Source organism: Coffea arabica, chromosome 2e (genome assembly GCF_036785885.1).
Source record: "Coffea arabica cultivar ET-39 chromosome 2e, Coffea Arabica ET-39 HiFi, whole genome shotgun sequence".
NCBI classification, from domain to species: Eukaryota; Viridiplantae; Streptophyta; class Magnoliopsida; order Gentianales; family Rubiaceae; genus Coffea; species Coffea arabica.
This window is the reverse complement of record NC_092313.1, coordinates 14,003,925-14,021,010: the sequence shown is the minus strand read 5'-3', so window position 1 is coordinate 14,021,010 and position 17,086 is coordinate 14,003,925. Positions and strand designations below refer to the sequence as shown.

The 17,086-nt window shown below is 35.2% G+C and overlaps 3 protein-coding genes and 1 non-coding gene across 5 annotated transcripts; 1 reads left to right on the top strand and 3 right to left on the bottom strand.

The window, feature by feature from the left end:
- Positions 1 to 2,578: 2,578 nt before the first annotated feature.
- Positions 2,579 to 6,033, bottom strand: LOC113726190 (pentatricopeptide repeat-containing protein DOT4, chloroplastic). The gene has a single exon (XM_027249769.2). It carries the CDS (start codon positions 5,869 to 5,871, stop codon positions 3,232 to 3,234), a length of 2,640 nt encoding a protein of 879 aa, XP_027105570.1. The 5' UTR covers positions 5,872 to 6,033; the 3' UTR covers positions 2,579 to 3,231.
- A 28-nt stretch (positions 6,034 to 6,061) lies between these two features.
- On the top strand, positions 6,062 to 9,851 carry LOC140036683 (uncharacterized). 2 transcript variants are annotated; one of them, XM_072079103.1, is made up of 3 exons: positions 6,062 to 6,268; positions 8,318 to 8,578; positions 9,295 to 9,851. In XM_072079103.1, exons 1-3 carry the CDS (start codon positions 6,172 to 6,174, stop codon positions 9,657 to 9,659), a joined length of 723 nt encoding a protein of 240 aa, XP_071935204.1. In that variant the 5' UTR covers positions 6,062 to 6,171; the 3' UTR covers positions 9,660 to 9,851. The 2 variants fall into 2 exon arrangements, with proteins under 2 accessions (XP_071935204.1, XP_071935203.1); XM_072079102.1 differs by having other exon boundaries at positions 8,261 to 8,578.
- Positions 9,852 to 10,368: 517 nt separating this feature from the next.
- TRNAE-CUC (transfer RNA glutamic acid (anticodon CUC)) lies at positions 10,369 to 10,441 on the bottom strand. Its single transcript has one exon. It is a non-coding gene; the product is annotated as a tRNA-Glu (tRNA).
- Positions 10,442 to 11,425: 984 nt separating this feature from the next.
- LOC140036682 (uncharacterized) lies at positions 11,426 to 14,440 on the bottom strand. Its single transcript, XM_072079099.1, has 2 exons — positions 13,884 to 14,440; positions 11,426 to 11,948 (listed from the first exon to the last, which is right to left on the bottom strand). The coding sequence occupies exons 1-2, from the start codon at positions 14,294 to 14,296 to the stop codon at positions 11,729 to 11,731; spliced, it is 633 nt and encodes a 210-aa protein (XP_071935200.1). The 5' UTR covers positions 14,297 to 14,440; the 3' UTR covers positions 11,426 to 11,728.
- Positions 14,441 to 17,086: the final 2,646 nt, after the last annotated feature.

Below are 17,086 nucleotides of genomic sequence, written 5' to 3'. Positions count from 1 at the left end.
GTGGGATCAGATCCATTTTTTTGGGAAAAAAAAAAAAGAACATGTAAATGACGAACTCACCTAACCTCAATAAAGCTGGAACTAGGCTAGTAAATAAAGAGGGTTGGTGGCACTAGGATCGAATTCTAGTACATTAAACTCAGATTTGATTAACTTAACTAGGTAGGGGATGAAAATTGTTAGGAGCATAAAATTTCACCCTATGTTATATTCTTGTGGTTGGAATTTGATTCCAAAGATCAAAATTTTTGCATCAGTTCAGTAGCTATATATTTATCCTTCCTTGTTTCTACAGTCAGTCAGCCCTTAGTTCTAACTTACAAGATTTCAAAACTGACTAATAAATTGAGTTGCAAGACTTTTATCAGTTGAGAGCTTCTTATAGCAAAATAAGGCTTTGTTTGATAATCTAATTCAACATTTAAATTTAATGGATTCAGATTTTAATACATTTAGATGCGTTTAATAATAAAAAATTGAACATCTGAATTAAATAAGTGACACTGAATTTTCTATGACAAAACTTGCTTTCAAAATTAAGTGATAAGTTATTCACTTATCACTTATATGATATATACTCAAATATATTAGATTTAATACTTAGTAATTAAATAACTTAATAAATTCAAGGATTCTGGTGCCCTGTCAATTCAAGAATTCTTTGAATAGGGCTAAAAGGTTTTGTTCAAGTGATAGCGATCCGTCACATCATGTGCCCTACCAATTCAACAATCTCTCAATTGAACAGGTTGTGGTATTGCAAAATACAGGAAATAGAGACAAAGGGGAAATTTTTGAATTTTCTTTAAATGTTTACTTGACTAGAAAGTTAGTCATTAATAGTATCATAATTGCTTGAGTAACTAGCTTTTTCCTACAAATTCTTGCAAAATTTGCAGGACTTAAAAAGGATTGGAAAATGTTACAATTATGTGGACGAATTAAACACAGAAGCAAGAGAAAGTAAACAAGTTTCCTCACTTAATTTCCCATACTTTTCTTGGCAACAGATTACTACGTTTGCGTTTCTAGGAACGTGGTCCAGGATAAGGGTGGGATTTTCTTTATGTGCTTTTTTTTCCCCTTTTCTCTTTGGTTAGTCAGAATAAGAACATTGCTCCTTTTCTTGTTCAACAACACAAAGAATGACAACGAAGCTCAGCCTAATTGATAAAACGCTTCAACTGTAATTGACAGGACATGGCTTCAAGTTATCAAGATGGGTAAGTGGAAAATTACTATTAATCCTCTTTAAAAAAAAAAAAACACAGAGACTAAAGGTACATTTGATAAAATAAAATTTGAATCCATTAAGTTATTTAATTGTTAAGTACTAAATTTGATACATTTAAGTGTATATCACATTAAATGATAAGTCACTTATCACTTAGAAAATTCAATGTTACTTAATTGATTTAGATGTTCAATTTTTTATTATTAAACACGCATGAACATATTAAAATTTAAATCTATTAAATTTAAGTATTGAATTGGATTATTAAACACCCTAAAACTAATTCTACTACTATGTTGTGAATATAAAACTAATAGTCAAATTTGATGCCAAAATCTATTGCTCACAAGGTCCCAGTAGTCTAAACCTTCATTGGCAAGATGGAATCATGTACGTGGCCTGAAAGTAATTGCATTCTAAACACAATGAAAATGTATGACAATGATAGTTGGAATGATTTTCTTTTGCATGAGAGGATATGATAGGGAAAAACAGCAAAATAGACCCCTTTGCTCTCGTCAATTGTTCACATTTGTCTTAATTTGGACACTTGCCACTCTCCTTGACCTTTTGAATCATGTAGAAGGACGAAACAAGACATCCCTATTACTCTTTGCAGTCACAACAGCTCCATTTTCTTAAGTTGAAACTTGAACAAAAGATAAGTGTAGTTTTGTCCTTTCACATTATTAAAAAAATTCAAAGGAAGTGTCATAAACAAAAATTGAAGTGTCAACATCAATTCCTTTTTTTTCTTATCTAGAATAAAATAATGTCATGAGATTCATGGCTATCTAGTCAAGAATTCCAAATCCAAAATATTGTAATTAATCTGTGCCAATCCCATGTTAATTGTTGGGTGGGTGGGATCAGGAACAGGAATGTTCTCATGCCAGAAGAGTAATTAACTGTTAACATACTTAAGATTTGGTTTTTTACAGAGGAAAAGGCGATCCCAACCAGTCCTAATAGTCAGTGAAACACTTTCTCATGTCTAAAAAAGATATCATGTGCTGCTCAATCACAATTTCCTCTACGAGAGAAGAATTGTTAATGATTATTAGTAACATCAGTTATTCATTGAAAAAAAAAAAAAAAGATTGGTGAGGAATTTGGATATAGAAATATGCAATATAGTTTTCTGTGCCTAGCAGAAATCCAAATTTCCAGCATTTGTTTTAGACTGTATATTTTCAAGTGTTATAAACAGATATGAAAAGGATAATTTTCAGGATGCATGCACTTTGAAGAGCTTTGGAGATTAACTAATCAACCAATACTCATTCTGGATAAAGACTCGGAATCTTTTCATGGAAGAAAGAAAGGATTCTGAGAGCTGCTCCATGAAGGAAATGTAAAGGATCTACTTAGTTGCAAATATAGTCTGCCAATTTTTCATTTCTGAACATATGAGGCCTATTATCTAGATTGGTATTTATTCCCTAGGAATACAATGACTCGTTCAATTTATGAATACAAATTTCCAGTGATCATTCTAGGATCATAAGTACCCTTAGAATGTAGGAACACAGTTGGAAGCAATATACCTACTTTGAGGCAGATGATCCTTAACCTTTCACCAGCTTTATTCAGCAACACTGCCAATTCAACTTAGCTCATCATTTGTACAAGTCTGAGTACAACTGTTACTTCCAGGCCGATGCCATCTTTCTGGATCAGATTTACCATCTTTTCTTTTTCCCGGTGTAGTGATTGATCTCTTTACGGCACCAGTCTAAAGCACCATGGATGAGGCATTGCATTAGCAAGAGGAAGGTCGTCAGAATGTTGATCAGAAATCTGAATGCTCAACTGGCAATACTATAGTCTTTGAACGCTTTCAGAAATATGAAGCAGCAAAGAAGTAACAGACGTAACTTGCTGCAATTTTGAGATTGATTGTAGCAATCATCTCCTCAATGTCATAACCATGATATAGGTAATTACATCCATGAGTCCACCTTTTACTCGTTCCTCAGCCTGCTAGCAGTTCAAGACTAACCTCTGCAAGAGCAAGACCCATCCTTGAAATGGTGGAATCGACTAGAATCTCTCAAGAGAATCTCCCTTCCAAGCATCTTGGAAATGAATTTAGCCATCTCGTGGCAGTCACCACATATTCGGAGATTCTTAGTGACTCGTATGGTTTTGCTAGGTGGCAAACTTAATACTCCAAAGGCCATAGCCAATTTCTCACTGTGACCACAGAGAGCTACCTCCTTCTCTATCTCATCTTCATTGATTAGTGCATACTTCTGTTTGGAAGAGTGGCCTTGTTCATTCATTTTCCTTCTCAGATCTCGTAACAAGAATTTAATGCTTTTGGCCTGCGGGAATGCACTATCACCAGAAACAAAGATATAAGCTTTGCCCCTGATCTCAATCCAACTACAACCTGAGTTCTTTTTCAAGGCACGTTTGCCTATCTTTTCCTGCAACCTTTTTACTTCTTCCCATTTTTCTGCCTCTGCATAAATATTTGCTAGAAGTACATAATGTCCTGTGTTTTCCGGCTCTAGCTCAAATACATGTTCTGCAACTTTCTCAGCCATATCTACATCATGATAAATTCTACACCCACAAAGCAGAGCTCCCCATACTGTTGCATCAGGTTCAATTGGCATGCCCTTGATGAACTTGTATGCCTTAGATAGTTTCCCAGCACGGGCTAGAAGATCTACCATACAAGTATAGTGCTCCAGGTTGGGTTCGATGTAAAACTCATTTCTCATTATATTAAAGAATCTCCAACCTGCATCCAGTAATCCTGAATGACTACAAGCATAGAGAATGGAAATAAAAGAAACTTCATCAGGTTCAATACCAGCTTGCCTCATTTTCCGAAAGGTTGCAACAGCTTCAGTCCCAAACCCATGCATGGCATAACCTGCTATCATTATCGTCCAAGAAACCAGATCCTTTGATAAAATCTTACGGAATAGTAATTTGGCCATGACTAATGCACCACACTTTACATACATGTCAATGAGTGCGTTAACAACAAAATGGTCAGAAGACAACCCATTTCTCAGGATGTAGCCATGGATTTCCTGGCCTCTATCCAAAGCTGCTAGGCTGGCACAAGCAGGAAGGATGCATGTTACTGTTACATCATCTGGCCTTTTGTGAGGTTGCATTTTAGCAAACAAACTGAGTGCTTCATTAGCAAGAGAGTTCTTTGAATAGCCTCCTATCATTGTATTCCATGATACAATATCCTTTGCAGGCATCTGAGAGAAAACAGCTTCAGCATTTTCCATACTTCCACATTTTGCAAACATGTCCATGAGAGCGTTAGACACCACTAAATTTGTTTCCATGTTCTTTTCTTTGATATAGGCATGCACTTTCATTCCACTTTCCAATGAACCACTACAGGCACAAGCATGAAGGGTACTTGTTACAGTAAAAACATCAGGATCTATGCCTTTCTTTCTCATTTCATGAAACAATTCAATAGCTTCATAAGATAATCCTTCTCTAGCATACCCTGCAATCATGGAGGTCCATGATACAATATTTTGTTCACCCATGTTTTCAAAAACACAAACTGCCCCATCCATATCACCACATTTAGCGTACACATCCAGCAATGTATTCGTAAATGGCATTTTTAGATCAAAACCTGCTTTTACAGCGTAAGCATGAATGGCTCTACTCAGCAACATGTCCTTGATGCTTGCACAGGCTGCAAGGGCACTGACCATAGAAGCCAAATCAACATCAACTCCCAAACGTAGCATTTCCATGAAAAACTTTATCCCCTTAACGGCAAGTCCATTTGCCACATAACCACTTATCATAGAATTCCAAGATACAACATCTCTTTCACGCATTTCATCAAACAACTTCTGCCCACTTCCACTCCTTCCACACTTGAAGTAAAAACTAATCAACGAGTTCACAACAGCACTATAAGAACCAAATCCCAATTTCAAAATTTTCTCGTGGACCTTTTCCCCCTCAACTACATTTTCTAAAGCAGCAAAACATTTCAAAATGCAAGAAAATGTATAAGAATTCATCTCAATTCCCAACTCCAGCATCCTATAATACATATTTACACTTTCCTTAAAATTGCCGATCTTTGCATACCCATTCATCAATAAATTCCAAAGGAAAACGTTCTTGCTTTCACTTCTATCAAAAATCCTTCTCCCTTCAATCAAATGCCCACAACTCACATACATAAACACAAGTTTAGACTCCAAAACACCACCAGTTTCAATACCATTTCTCTCAATAATTGAATGAACTTCCCTACCATTATCAATTGACTTATATTCAGCACACAGTTGCAATAATGAACAATAAGTTCTTGCATCAAGTTTCAATTTTTCATACTTAAACAACAATTCCATGGCCTTATCAAGATTACCCAATTCACAAAATTTGATAATTTCAGTATTGTTATCAATACTACGAATATTTCTTGTTCTGTTAGCAGACAAAACGCTAGCTTTAGGTGGAAGACCAATAGAAATATGACTAACGCTTGAGGGAAAAAGAGAGGTTCTTGAATATGGGTTCCCTGGCAAAGCCTGAGAAGTGCCATTTTTCAGTGGTTTTTCTCTAGAATTATTTGCAAAAGGACAAACCCAGAAGCCCGTTGAGGATGTTTTGGTCGTTAACAACATGGATTTTGCTCTTCAAGTCTCCTCAAAATGAGAAAAATTGGCGGCAAAATGCAGAGCCCGGTAAATAAACCACCAAATAGGCCACTATAGAACTGCAGGAGCACTCCAAAGAGGGCGCGTGAAATTACGCGCCTAGAAGTGGTGTGTGCCAAAGAGGGATAGTGGACGTCAAATATACACGAATGACTAGTACAATGCTGTGGTGTTACAAGAACCAATTTTTGGAGTCAATCTAATCCTTAAAGATCTAAGAATAGGATTCCATAGAGCATCTGCTGAGGTTTGAAGAAACAAAGAATTATGGGTGTAGTTGCTTTTTGTTTTCAGTCTTCTATATTTCACTTGCCATCTTTTTCTGCCTCGAGCAAAAGCGAGTTTTTTCCTCTCAAAGTAAAAGGTACAATTTTAAATCTTCCTCATTAATTAATTTCAATGATTTCTATGGCATGTTTGTGAATATATTTTGAATTTTATGATTACTGTTGTCATCTTTTTGAATATCTTTTGTGTTTTCCCCCAAGCACGTGTAATGTTCATATTCAGCTGATTATGCTATTGGGATTTTGCTGTGAAAATGATATATGCATTTAGGAGTATGATTGCATTGTTGGTGGATAGTTCATTCTGGGGATCAATATTCTGCCTCCTGAAATTTTTGTGATTGCTGGTATGCTTGATCAAAAAGGTTATGATCCGACTGCCATGGTTAAGAATTTGTAAAAGGTTGTATAGATGGTGAAACTTTTATTCAATTGATAATGCAGAATGCAATGGAATTACATAGTGGATTGGATAGTCTATGCTAGTGGAAGCTTCTTCTGATGAAGAATGCTGAAGATTGATTAAGCAGGACATTCTCCTAAATAATCCACTTAAGCAATATATAAACACATTTAAATCTGCTTCCTCTTCCACCTTATTCCAACCATTATTAAGTGGTTAAGCTTTTGGAACTTCTGGAATTATGTGATTCGCTATCCCACTTGGATTAATCTGTGGCTTGATTTTCGGTCTGTCAGTATTTGCACCTAATCGATCTTCTGAATTTCTCTTCATGCGAATCAATAAAAAATGTTCAGCATTCCTGAAATCACCTATTCTCACCTACAGTCAAAGCTTCAGTCCTTTCGAGTGCACGCTTCTCTCATTGCTATCAATACAAGATTTTCATCGTCCTCTGTGTTAGATGTTTTGTTGACAGCACCTCCTATCTATACAGATCATCTTCAAGGTTTGTCTTGTGAGATTTTGCTGCTATGCGATTCCATTTGGAACTGGCATGCCAGTCCATTTGGTTTTGATCATACTACCAATAGGTAGTTTTCATCAGTGGACAGATTTGGATCTAACTATATCGACTACAAACAAAATTCCATGCTCAGATATTCTAGCTAGTGGCTGAAGGCTGCTTCTAATAATTTTGCTACATGTCTTCGGACTATAGACCACAAATTTCTCTAAGCTGTAGGCTGTTCTGGCAGCTATGGAAGTTCCATAATGGAACTTAGCGAGATGCTATTTTTCATCCACTTGCTGCTCTTGTACACTATTCCCTAACAATATTTAAATGTACAACCAGCTGAACTTTGGTGCTTGATTCTAAATTTTGGCAATAATTATGTCAGCTCACCCGTTAAATCCTAGTCCTAAGTTGATGATTATAGAGACAGCGTGGTCACAGACCCAAATTAGTCCAAGCCCAGCTCCTTGCGTGATGTGGCTGGGAAGACTTAGTTGCCTTGTTACTGCAATATGTTTTGAAATGACAAGTTTCTTTACCTGACCTCTGCTAGTAGAATTTATATTTCGTAATTTCTTGTTGCTTGTTTGGATCAAAAGATGGAAAATTTGAAAATTTGGTGTTATTGCTGTCCTTGAATTTGAGGGCAAGAAATCTGGAGTTTGAGTTAAAGATCAATCTGGCTAGCGCTAAATTTTTGTTCATATCAGAGAGAGACACTATACTCGTGTGTAATGTTGGTATGCTATCCATTTATCACCAAAGATGAATGACTTGGAATCAGTATATCCTATTATATGAGATTACTTTCAATGAGCTATTTCCTATTACTAACATGTTTTTCTGCTTGTGTCAATACCTCCATAACAATGTGAATGAGCACTTAGTCATCTTTCTATGCGCTTTGGCATGATGCTGCTGCAATATAATCTAAACCTTGTTGGCTAATCTCATTTACGTCTTGATTGGTTGAGCTGTCATTAGCTGTCAAGTCTCTTTTCTTTTTTAAGAGGTGGAATAGAATAATCCGGTAGAAGCGTAATGATCATACAGTTGTGATGTCTCACTAGCAAGCATCTGTACAAAAGTGAACTTTTGGATATTGAAACTGAGGTATCATCTCTTGATGCAGCTTGTTGAATTTGGCAGAGTTTACAGATGGACCTCTACTGTTTGCCTCTAATAGGGATATTTATTATTATCCAGTCGTTTCCAGCAAACAAGCTGATGGTGATAGGAAAGGTGTATCTCCTCAAAGTCCTGGCCTGGGAAGAATACCAAAAGGGAATGAGAATAAGGAAAATCAATCCTCCAGAAATCGGGAAGAGATCATTTCTCTTTTTAGACGAATTCAATCCTCTATCTCAGAAAGGTCTGCAAATTCGAAAAAGAGAAGTTCCCAACCATCTGAAGATGGGTCCTCTGCGGATTCAGTTTTGGAAGTTCTTCGTCAGTCAAGAACAAAGGGTATGACAATGGTTGCCTTTCACTAATTTGGGGCAGAACAGTAAAGATAGTTCTTGATTTTCTAGAGATAACATAGCCAATCTGTGTAGTGCTAAGCATGCAAAAGAAACCTATAGCAGTTTCTTGACATATTAATCTTGCAACTGATAGAACTGATAGACATACATAAGTTTAGCTGCATTAGATTCATCCTTCCTCCTTTTTTTTTTCATTTATTTGGTTTGTTCTTTTGGTAGAGAGAGAGAGAGAGAGAGAGAGAGAGAGAGAGAGAGAGAGAGAATATCATAGATGCTCAGGTGGTTAAGGTAAAATTTTTGCTGTGGATATGTTAGAGAAATACGTCTTTAAAGAATGAGGTCATAGGTTAGAAATGTCCTCCTGTATACCAGCAAAAGAAAGAGTGAAAACATAGCCTTAATTCCTTATTCTTCTTCAGAGGGAGGTACAAACATGCCAATTCTTTATTGATCAGAAAGCTACTATGGGCGTCAACTGCCCCAACCATGCAAAATTTGAAGAACTATTTGCAGTAAATGTTTAGGTAGCTCCAATCTAAATTCAGTTTTCCAAATACACATCATATCACCATGCCTAAAAAAGCAGACATTATTTAAACCTGTTATAAATTAACAGAGGCGCTCTGATCTTTACGTCACAATCAAGATTTCACGGTTTACTGCTTCACCTTTTTGCTAAAACTTATATGCATTTGTTAGGGAAAACTGCTAGGAAAGATGGGGACAAGATTTTGGCTCGGCAACGGGGTTCTCTAGGGAAGGAACAGAAAGCCAATTACTCATCAGTGGTGGACTCAAAGTTAACTCGTCCACCATCTACTTTTGTGAGGAGGTCCCCAATTCCTCTGTCAAACAGAGGAGTACCAGCTGACCTTAGAAGTGATCAGGTGCCTGCTGCAGATTATAAGAAGGAAACGGAAATTCCAGAATTGAAAGTATTAGCTCTGCAGAAAGTTGAGGACATGAAACTTCCTGAGCTTAAAGAACTTGCAAAATCTAAAGGAATCAAAGGCTACTCAAAACTTAGAAAGGCCGAACTGGTGAAGTTGCTTATCACATCATAAATTTGTCGTGTATGGGAAACGAAATTTTTGTTTTTACAGATCCGATCCTGCTGCCATTAGCTTTTTATCCTCCATCTAGGACCTTTCAATTTCCCTGTTTCTCTTTAATTCTTTTGTGTGGCAGAGTAGATTGTGTCAGTGAATGTATTACGGCCTGATGAATGTTTTAGTAATGCATTAGTTCCTTGCCAATGATTGAGTGACTAGATTAAAGGTAAATGACATATTTACGTGCAATTTAATTATAACTGATTAAAGTTAAATGAGGCATTACCTCAAATAATTCAAGTCATTTGTATGTGCAATTTAGGTTGTATACTTGTTCAGTCAAGTATCAAGAAACAAAAAAAAAATGTAGTTTCGATATGGCTTTATCAGTTTGAAATACCATTTTCAAACATGTTACTACTGAGTACAAACTAAATTTAACTCTTTTTTTTGTGGGTACGAAATTAGATTTAATTTAAAAATAATTTGATTGATACAGTCTAAGAATAGATTAAAAGAAAAATAGGGATGAAGTTGCGTAAAGAAAAATATTTCATCCAAATCAATTTGAGTATATGGGCCAATTTCAAACAAATTAGAAACCCAATGCAGAGACCCTCTAGTCCTTTCCTACAAATGAATGTTTAATAAAAAAGAAAAAGAAAAAGAAAAAGAGCAGTAAGGACTGAATAGTGAAAAATGTTGAAAACCAACCAAAAGTTTCCGTTGCCGGGACTTGAACCCGGGTCTCTCGGGTGAGAGCCGAGTATCCTAACCACCTAGACTACAACGGATTTGATGGTGAAGCTCTACCTAAATTTATCTTCATGCCATACACTTAACCACACCTAAGTCGCAGTACGGATTTCTCTTGTTACCTTCTTTTGCATATATCAAAGTTTTCTTCTTTTTTCTGCAGCTTGGTTTACAATTTTTTCAACTTCAAATGTAGATATTGTGGTGAAGTCATCCATTTTCACTCTCCCCAAAAAATGGTCATTTAATTCCTGATAGCATTCAACTCTTGAGGCTCTATTTGTAACCCAACCTTCATCTCTCCTTTAGAAGGAAAAAGAGAAAGCAAAATGATAACAATAATGATTTCATGTTCTTAAAAGAAAATGAGCTCTTGAAATTCCTTTTTCTTTTTCTTTTTTCTTGCCAATGTTTAATTTTCACAAAGCTGCTATCATTCAAGAGGCTAATGTGGAGAGTTGCAACATATAGAGGCAGTAACAGAACGCAGTAGATGCATATCCCCCTTTGCTGCTCCAGTTTACCACTGGTTACCTTACCAGAATTCTTGTCCAGAGTATGAGGAAGTTGAGGCAAGATAGAAGCAGCAAATGCCAGGAAACTGCTCAAGCATTTGGAGACGGCAAATGCTGTTGAACCACCATGTAAACTGAAGCAAATTGCACCTTCAGCTGTTTTTTTTCTGATCATAACAACAGGTATACGTCCATTATCAAATTTTCCAGTTGAAATCAACGCAACATGAAATTTTTCTTTTACATAATGGTATCAGCTTGAAGACAAAATTATTGTCGAGTCTTGGTTTGGTTCAAAAGAGATGAATTAAGTTGGACAGAGCAGAGCTGAACAGGTTGCATACAGAAGATTAAGGAGCAGACACGCAACCCACATCTAAGCATCTTTCAAGTGTACAAATATGTTCACAAGGACAAGAAGAAGCATAAGGAGTATGTAACAAGCTCTGGGATTTTCTTAAGAAAACAAAGCACAAAGCAGGATGAATACCAAAAACAGCACATTCCTAATGACAAAGGGCCTCATTGCTCCAATTAAATCACAAGGACTATGTGTTCCTGTTTACAGAAATCTCTGCTGATGCCAAATAGTGGGCACAAATAAGTCTAGCCTCATGGCTGCCAAAATCCCGGAAGATGTATAACAAGACTTCAAAACTTGAATATCTGTGGGGCCTAAGTGCTTGGCAAATGTACGTAGCCAATACAAAACAATTGCAATCTTTCGAATGACTTGCACTGTCAGGACTCAAGAGGCAGAAGAAATGATTTTTCACGCACAGGAAAGAATATGTATGTTATATTTACTCATCAAAACATATTTACACGGAAAAACCATGGGAGCACAAATGCTATTACTAAGCATGCCATCAAGAAGTTACACAATGGTTGGCTATGCAAACATCCTCTTCTTCTTCCGGATGAGAAAGCAGCACCATTAGTTATTCCCTGTTCATTCCACTCTTCCAGGAATCTATTATCACTGACACCTGTAACATTTTTGGCAGTCTCGCCACAAATTTCACATAATCTGCATGGATGAACAATAGAACAGCTTAACCGCAAATTGCAGATAATTCACAGAATCTCAAAGTAATTGCAAACAGTTCTGCTGTCCAAAATGTTACTACACTACTTCGCGTACAAAAGAGTGAATACTAAAACTGCATTCTTCATCGTAAGACAAGAAGGAGAAAAAAAGAAAAGAAAAGAAACTAAGTACTTCAAAATATCCATGTAGTAATTTTTCAAGAAACACAGTGCCTCCAGGATCAATATTGTTTACATGAAAGGTGATCTCTTACATGGACTACAATTCAAGCATGAAAAAGTCAGTCCAGACAGTTTTCTATCAAAACTAGCAGTAAGAAAGAGAATATGAATTATCACTATCATCCTTGAAGAAAAAGACATACAAGCAAATTGGTGGAAAGAAAAGGATTGTATCATCTCATCAACTTGCTAAGGTTCACAGTCAATCTTCATGATAAAAGGCATATAGTAATTCAATTGAAAATTGTGACTTTCATGAAGACAGCAAACCAGCAGTTGCATGAGCTATTTTGCACAACAAATAGCAAGATTTCTTTTATTTTTTTCTATTTGGGCTTTTTTTTTTTTGGGAAAATGATAGTCAAGACATACATACACTGCAAGATTCAGATATGAACACTGGAAACATATTGCATGGTTTTAAAGCGAGTTGCAAGCAGACCTGCCTTGAAACACTGAATGGAGTCAAAGTTACTGAATTTCATGTCACAGTTACTAGAAAGAATTAGGAGTTATTGTTGATTAATCTGAATATTATTATACCAAACCCAAAACAAAAAATATTGTCATATTAACAGTAAAAGTGGGAACAAAGATGGCTTTAGGCTATAAATCACCAATGCAGCAGGGAAAGTTTTAAGAAATCTGATGAAGAAATAACAGATGGGAATCCCTGGAATGAATCATGACATGCCACAAGCTCTATAAAAGAAGAACATAGGACAATTGTCTCATGCTCATCAACTATAAGAACTAAGATAACCTCAGGTAAAAGCATGACATTTTTTCAACTGGACTGTATAAAACATTCTTGGGACAGAGTTCCAGTTGTCATCTCCATGAATTCAAAAATAGGTAAGCGATTTACAAGTGCTAGCAATACAAAGAACCTAAGTGCTTGAAAGTTCATTTTACATCTTAAAACTTGTTAGGAAAAATAGTCAACTCTTGGCTTGTTGGGTATCTATCAGAGGTTTCCATGTGTTTGCATGGAGCTGAGGTATTTGACCCCGGTATCTGTTCATTTATCCAGTTTTGATCCATAAAACCAGATATGAAACACAACAACTTAACCAATATGAGCACTTCACAGAACAAGCAATAACTGCAAATGAAAAGAGAAACACAATAGACAGATTAAATCTAGAGAAATTACCGCAGATGATATAGGAAATATGAGATATTGGTAAACAATATGTGATTTAAAATGCATATATAAAGGATGAAGTTCAACAATAGAAGACTACAATGCAAAGGGGAAAAAGTTCAGCCTATTAATTGTCTCATAAAAGAAGTTCAACACTTCTTCTAAAGATTCCTTCCTTAATGAGCTTTACACAACTATAATGTGATCCAAGGCATAGGTCATAGTTTTTGTCAGAGAATATAGCATTCAAGTCAGTATTCTCCTACCATTTTTAGGAATTGGATCAAGTAAATATACTTCTCTAATCATAATCTAGACGTGAAAAGCAAGCTTAACGTAACTGATGAGAAAGTCATAAAAGTTCATAAGTCAAACAACTTAATGCATGAATATAACAAAGGAAATTCCTTTGACATAACTGAATCAAACAAATAATGCATTAAAATCAAAATTCCGGCATAACTCTTATGCCCAAAAATATGAATTCATCACTCACAAAGATGACAAAACAACCAAGATTGGATTTTTGAAAAAAAAGATAACTACCTATTTCCTCTGAGCTTAAACCATGCTTCAGCACAGTGTGAATGAGCAAAACCAAGTTCACCTCTGCATCCACAGCCAAGTTCAATCAAATCCATCGAATTCTTCTCATCTTCTGGTTTACTCAAATGGCATATTCTGCATAATCTCTGATTTTCCCCATCGATATTCCCACGCTTGACCTCAATCCCACATGAATATTTATCCTCTTCCAATCCCAAATCATTATTCAACCCCTTATTTACAGTCAACCCTTCTGACTTTTCACCACAATCTCCACTTTTTTCCCCTCCACTTTCAGAACTTTCATCTTCCCTTATTGTGATTCTGGTTTCTTGATCAACAGAAACTCTTGAATTCTGACATGTACTAGTACTACTAATACTATTCTCACTAGATGTTTTGGATTTTTCCATATTTGGGTTGAACAATGAATTAGACAACCAATTGGATAAATCTTTATCCAATTAATCAAATTGGAAGTCTTCTGGGGGGGATTGGTAAGCTGATGTATTAGATGCAACGCAGAGTTTCTTGAATTTGAATGCCCCTTTGACCAATAGGCATCTGACACGTGGAAGGGAACCGGAGAAGGCTGCAAGCGGAAGTTGAAGTTGGAGTAGAACAGAATTTTACAAGGATGTTGTCATGTAGGGTGGATCTAAGCAGCTGGGCTCAGGAATTGGATATTTTGTTTTTATTTTATTTTATTTTTACACCTGTTCCCTGCAATCCATGAAACTCTTATACTATGTGAATTTTGATTGTGGAGTTAATAAGAAATTATGCTGACAGTATAGAATAATTAACTTATGTTTAATGCTTTACAATTCAAATCAGAAACTTGATGATACAATCTTTTTTTCTTCTAGTTTGGTTAGGGTTAGGGGCTGGAACTGTCCCAAATTTGCCAATAAAGTCAAATTTTAAAATGTAGGAGCAATATAACATTGTGTTAATTCTGATGTAACTAATATGTAAAAATTCCATATGAATCATAATAAAATGCTAGCTATTGAGGCATATAATTAGATGCATGAACAATTCGTCCAAAAATATTATTAATTATTCAAATCAAAAAAATAGCGGAAGTGAATATAGTTATTTTAAAGAATATGTGTATAAAGATAGCAAAGTAAAAGGGCAGTGTTTGTCTAAAGCTTCACTCCTGATCTTTTGGACAACTTTTAGCTAATCATTTGTAGGTACACAACCACTTCACCATATTCTAAAATTGATTTGACACTTAATTGGTTCTATTTCAAAATTTTTTTTCTCATTTTTCTTTAGGAGGGCTGAAGGGCTTAATGTTTTGATAATGCTAAATAAATCAATAAGCTGTTTTCAAGACAAATAGAGGTCTTTGTCACGGCGAATCTTTTGTCCCACTTTTTTGTTACACTCGTTGTTCCACTTTTTATTATATTATTATTTTATTTTATAAATATCATATTTTAATTTTTTTTTATTTTCTAACCATCAAATAACTACTAACACAGTAAAAAATAAATACAACTGTCTAAAAAATATAATATATATAATACAATACAAAATGCAGCAGAGAATTCATGAAAAATCTCTTTTTTCTGTGTATTTTTATTTTTTGAATTTGTGAAATCTTGTGTATTACTCAATTAATAGTTATTGAATGTTAAGAAAATAAAAAGGAATTAAAATATAATATTTATGAAAAAAAATAATAATATAATAAAAAGTGAAATAGAGAATAAAATAAAGAGGGAGTAGATAGGAGAGAAAATCCATTGCGAGTTTTTTATTTGTTTGATTCACACTTACGTATAATTTCTCTCCACATTGTTTTGTTGACATCATTTTGTTCTTTCCAAGTGAAGTTTTTACTCATCAAACATTGACTTTACCATTTGACAAATGGCCTAATCCCTGTCAAACTGTGCTGCTTCCTTTTTTTTTTTTTTTTTGTTTTTGTCGTAAGTTAACTTTTTAGTGGTTCTCTAATGATATCTTTATTATTATTATATAATTATTGTCCATTAATTCTAGGTAGTGCAGAACTGTGGAGTGAAAATGCATACAACTTTTAAAAAAAAAAAAAAAAAACAAATGCATACAACTTTAATTGGAAGACTTTGGGACAGGGACTTGCCATTATACAACAACTTCTATGGTCATTGATGACAGCCGGATTCTTGTTATGAGTGGGAAGACTTTATACCGTTTCCAACTCCTCAGTCACTAAGAAGTTGCAAATGACTTTCATTTTCAAATCTCTCACAATATTCTTCCTTATTTTGTACTCAAATTTAGTACATTGTAGTAGTAAATTTTATCTCTAGTATTGATTTCTTCAATCTTTATGGCCACAACTTCCTTCTATAAGAGAACAACAACAACAACAATAATAATAATATGGCACCTAGTAAAACTGTGCTGAATTCTTGATGCAGATCTATAGTGGGAACATCTCTGGGGGAGAATATTGCTGGCGGGATTCTTTTTCCGAAAACTTATTCTCATCGTATATATCACGTCAAAAAAGTACTATAGTATTTTTTTAATAAAATTATCTCAAATAATATACTATCCAAACACGTTAACTTTCAACATTTATTTTATCTTATAGTTTAATAAATGAAAATTACTATATGATTAAAACGATAGTAAAAGTGTGATTAATAAAAAAAAAAAAAAAGTGTAAATAATATTTTTTTAAAATTGATTTGGATGGTTTGTTATGCTGACTAGTCTCCAGGTGGTGGATGGAGAGAGGAGGTATCAGTCCCAAGGCAGGCAAGGCAAAATGATACATCAATAAAAAGAGACAGCTAAAGGTGTTTGGCAAGTAGTAGCCCCAAAGAAATTCTATACATACAAGCTGCAGTCCCACAGAGAATCTGGCATGAGATGCCACCCACCCAGACAAAAGGGGGAAGAAAAAAAAGCTGTGGATTGATAAACACAATGTAATGCAGCAAAGCCAAAAAGAGCCAATGGTTTCAATTTGTTCAATTGTAGGTCACCACCATAGGCAGTGGGGAGTTGGGACATAACTTTTTCTTGTTCTCAATTCTCATGATGAATGATCCTTTCAATAATTTCTGCCACCAATTTCACACACAAACATAACATAAAGCACCAAAAGAAATGGTGTACGCATACAAAACAAATTTACATGCACAGGCCATGGGCTCAAGAAATGGGATGGAGCTATAAGCTAGTTCTTGACT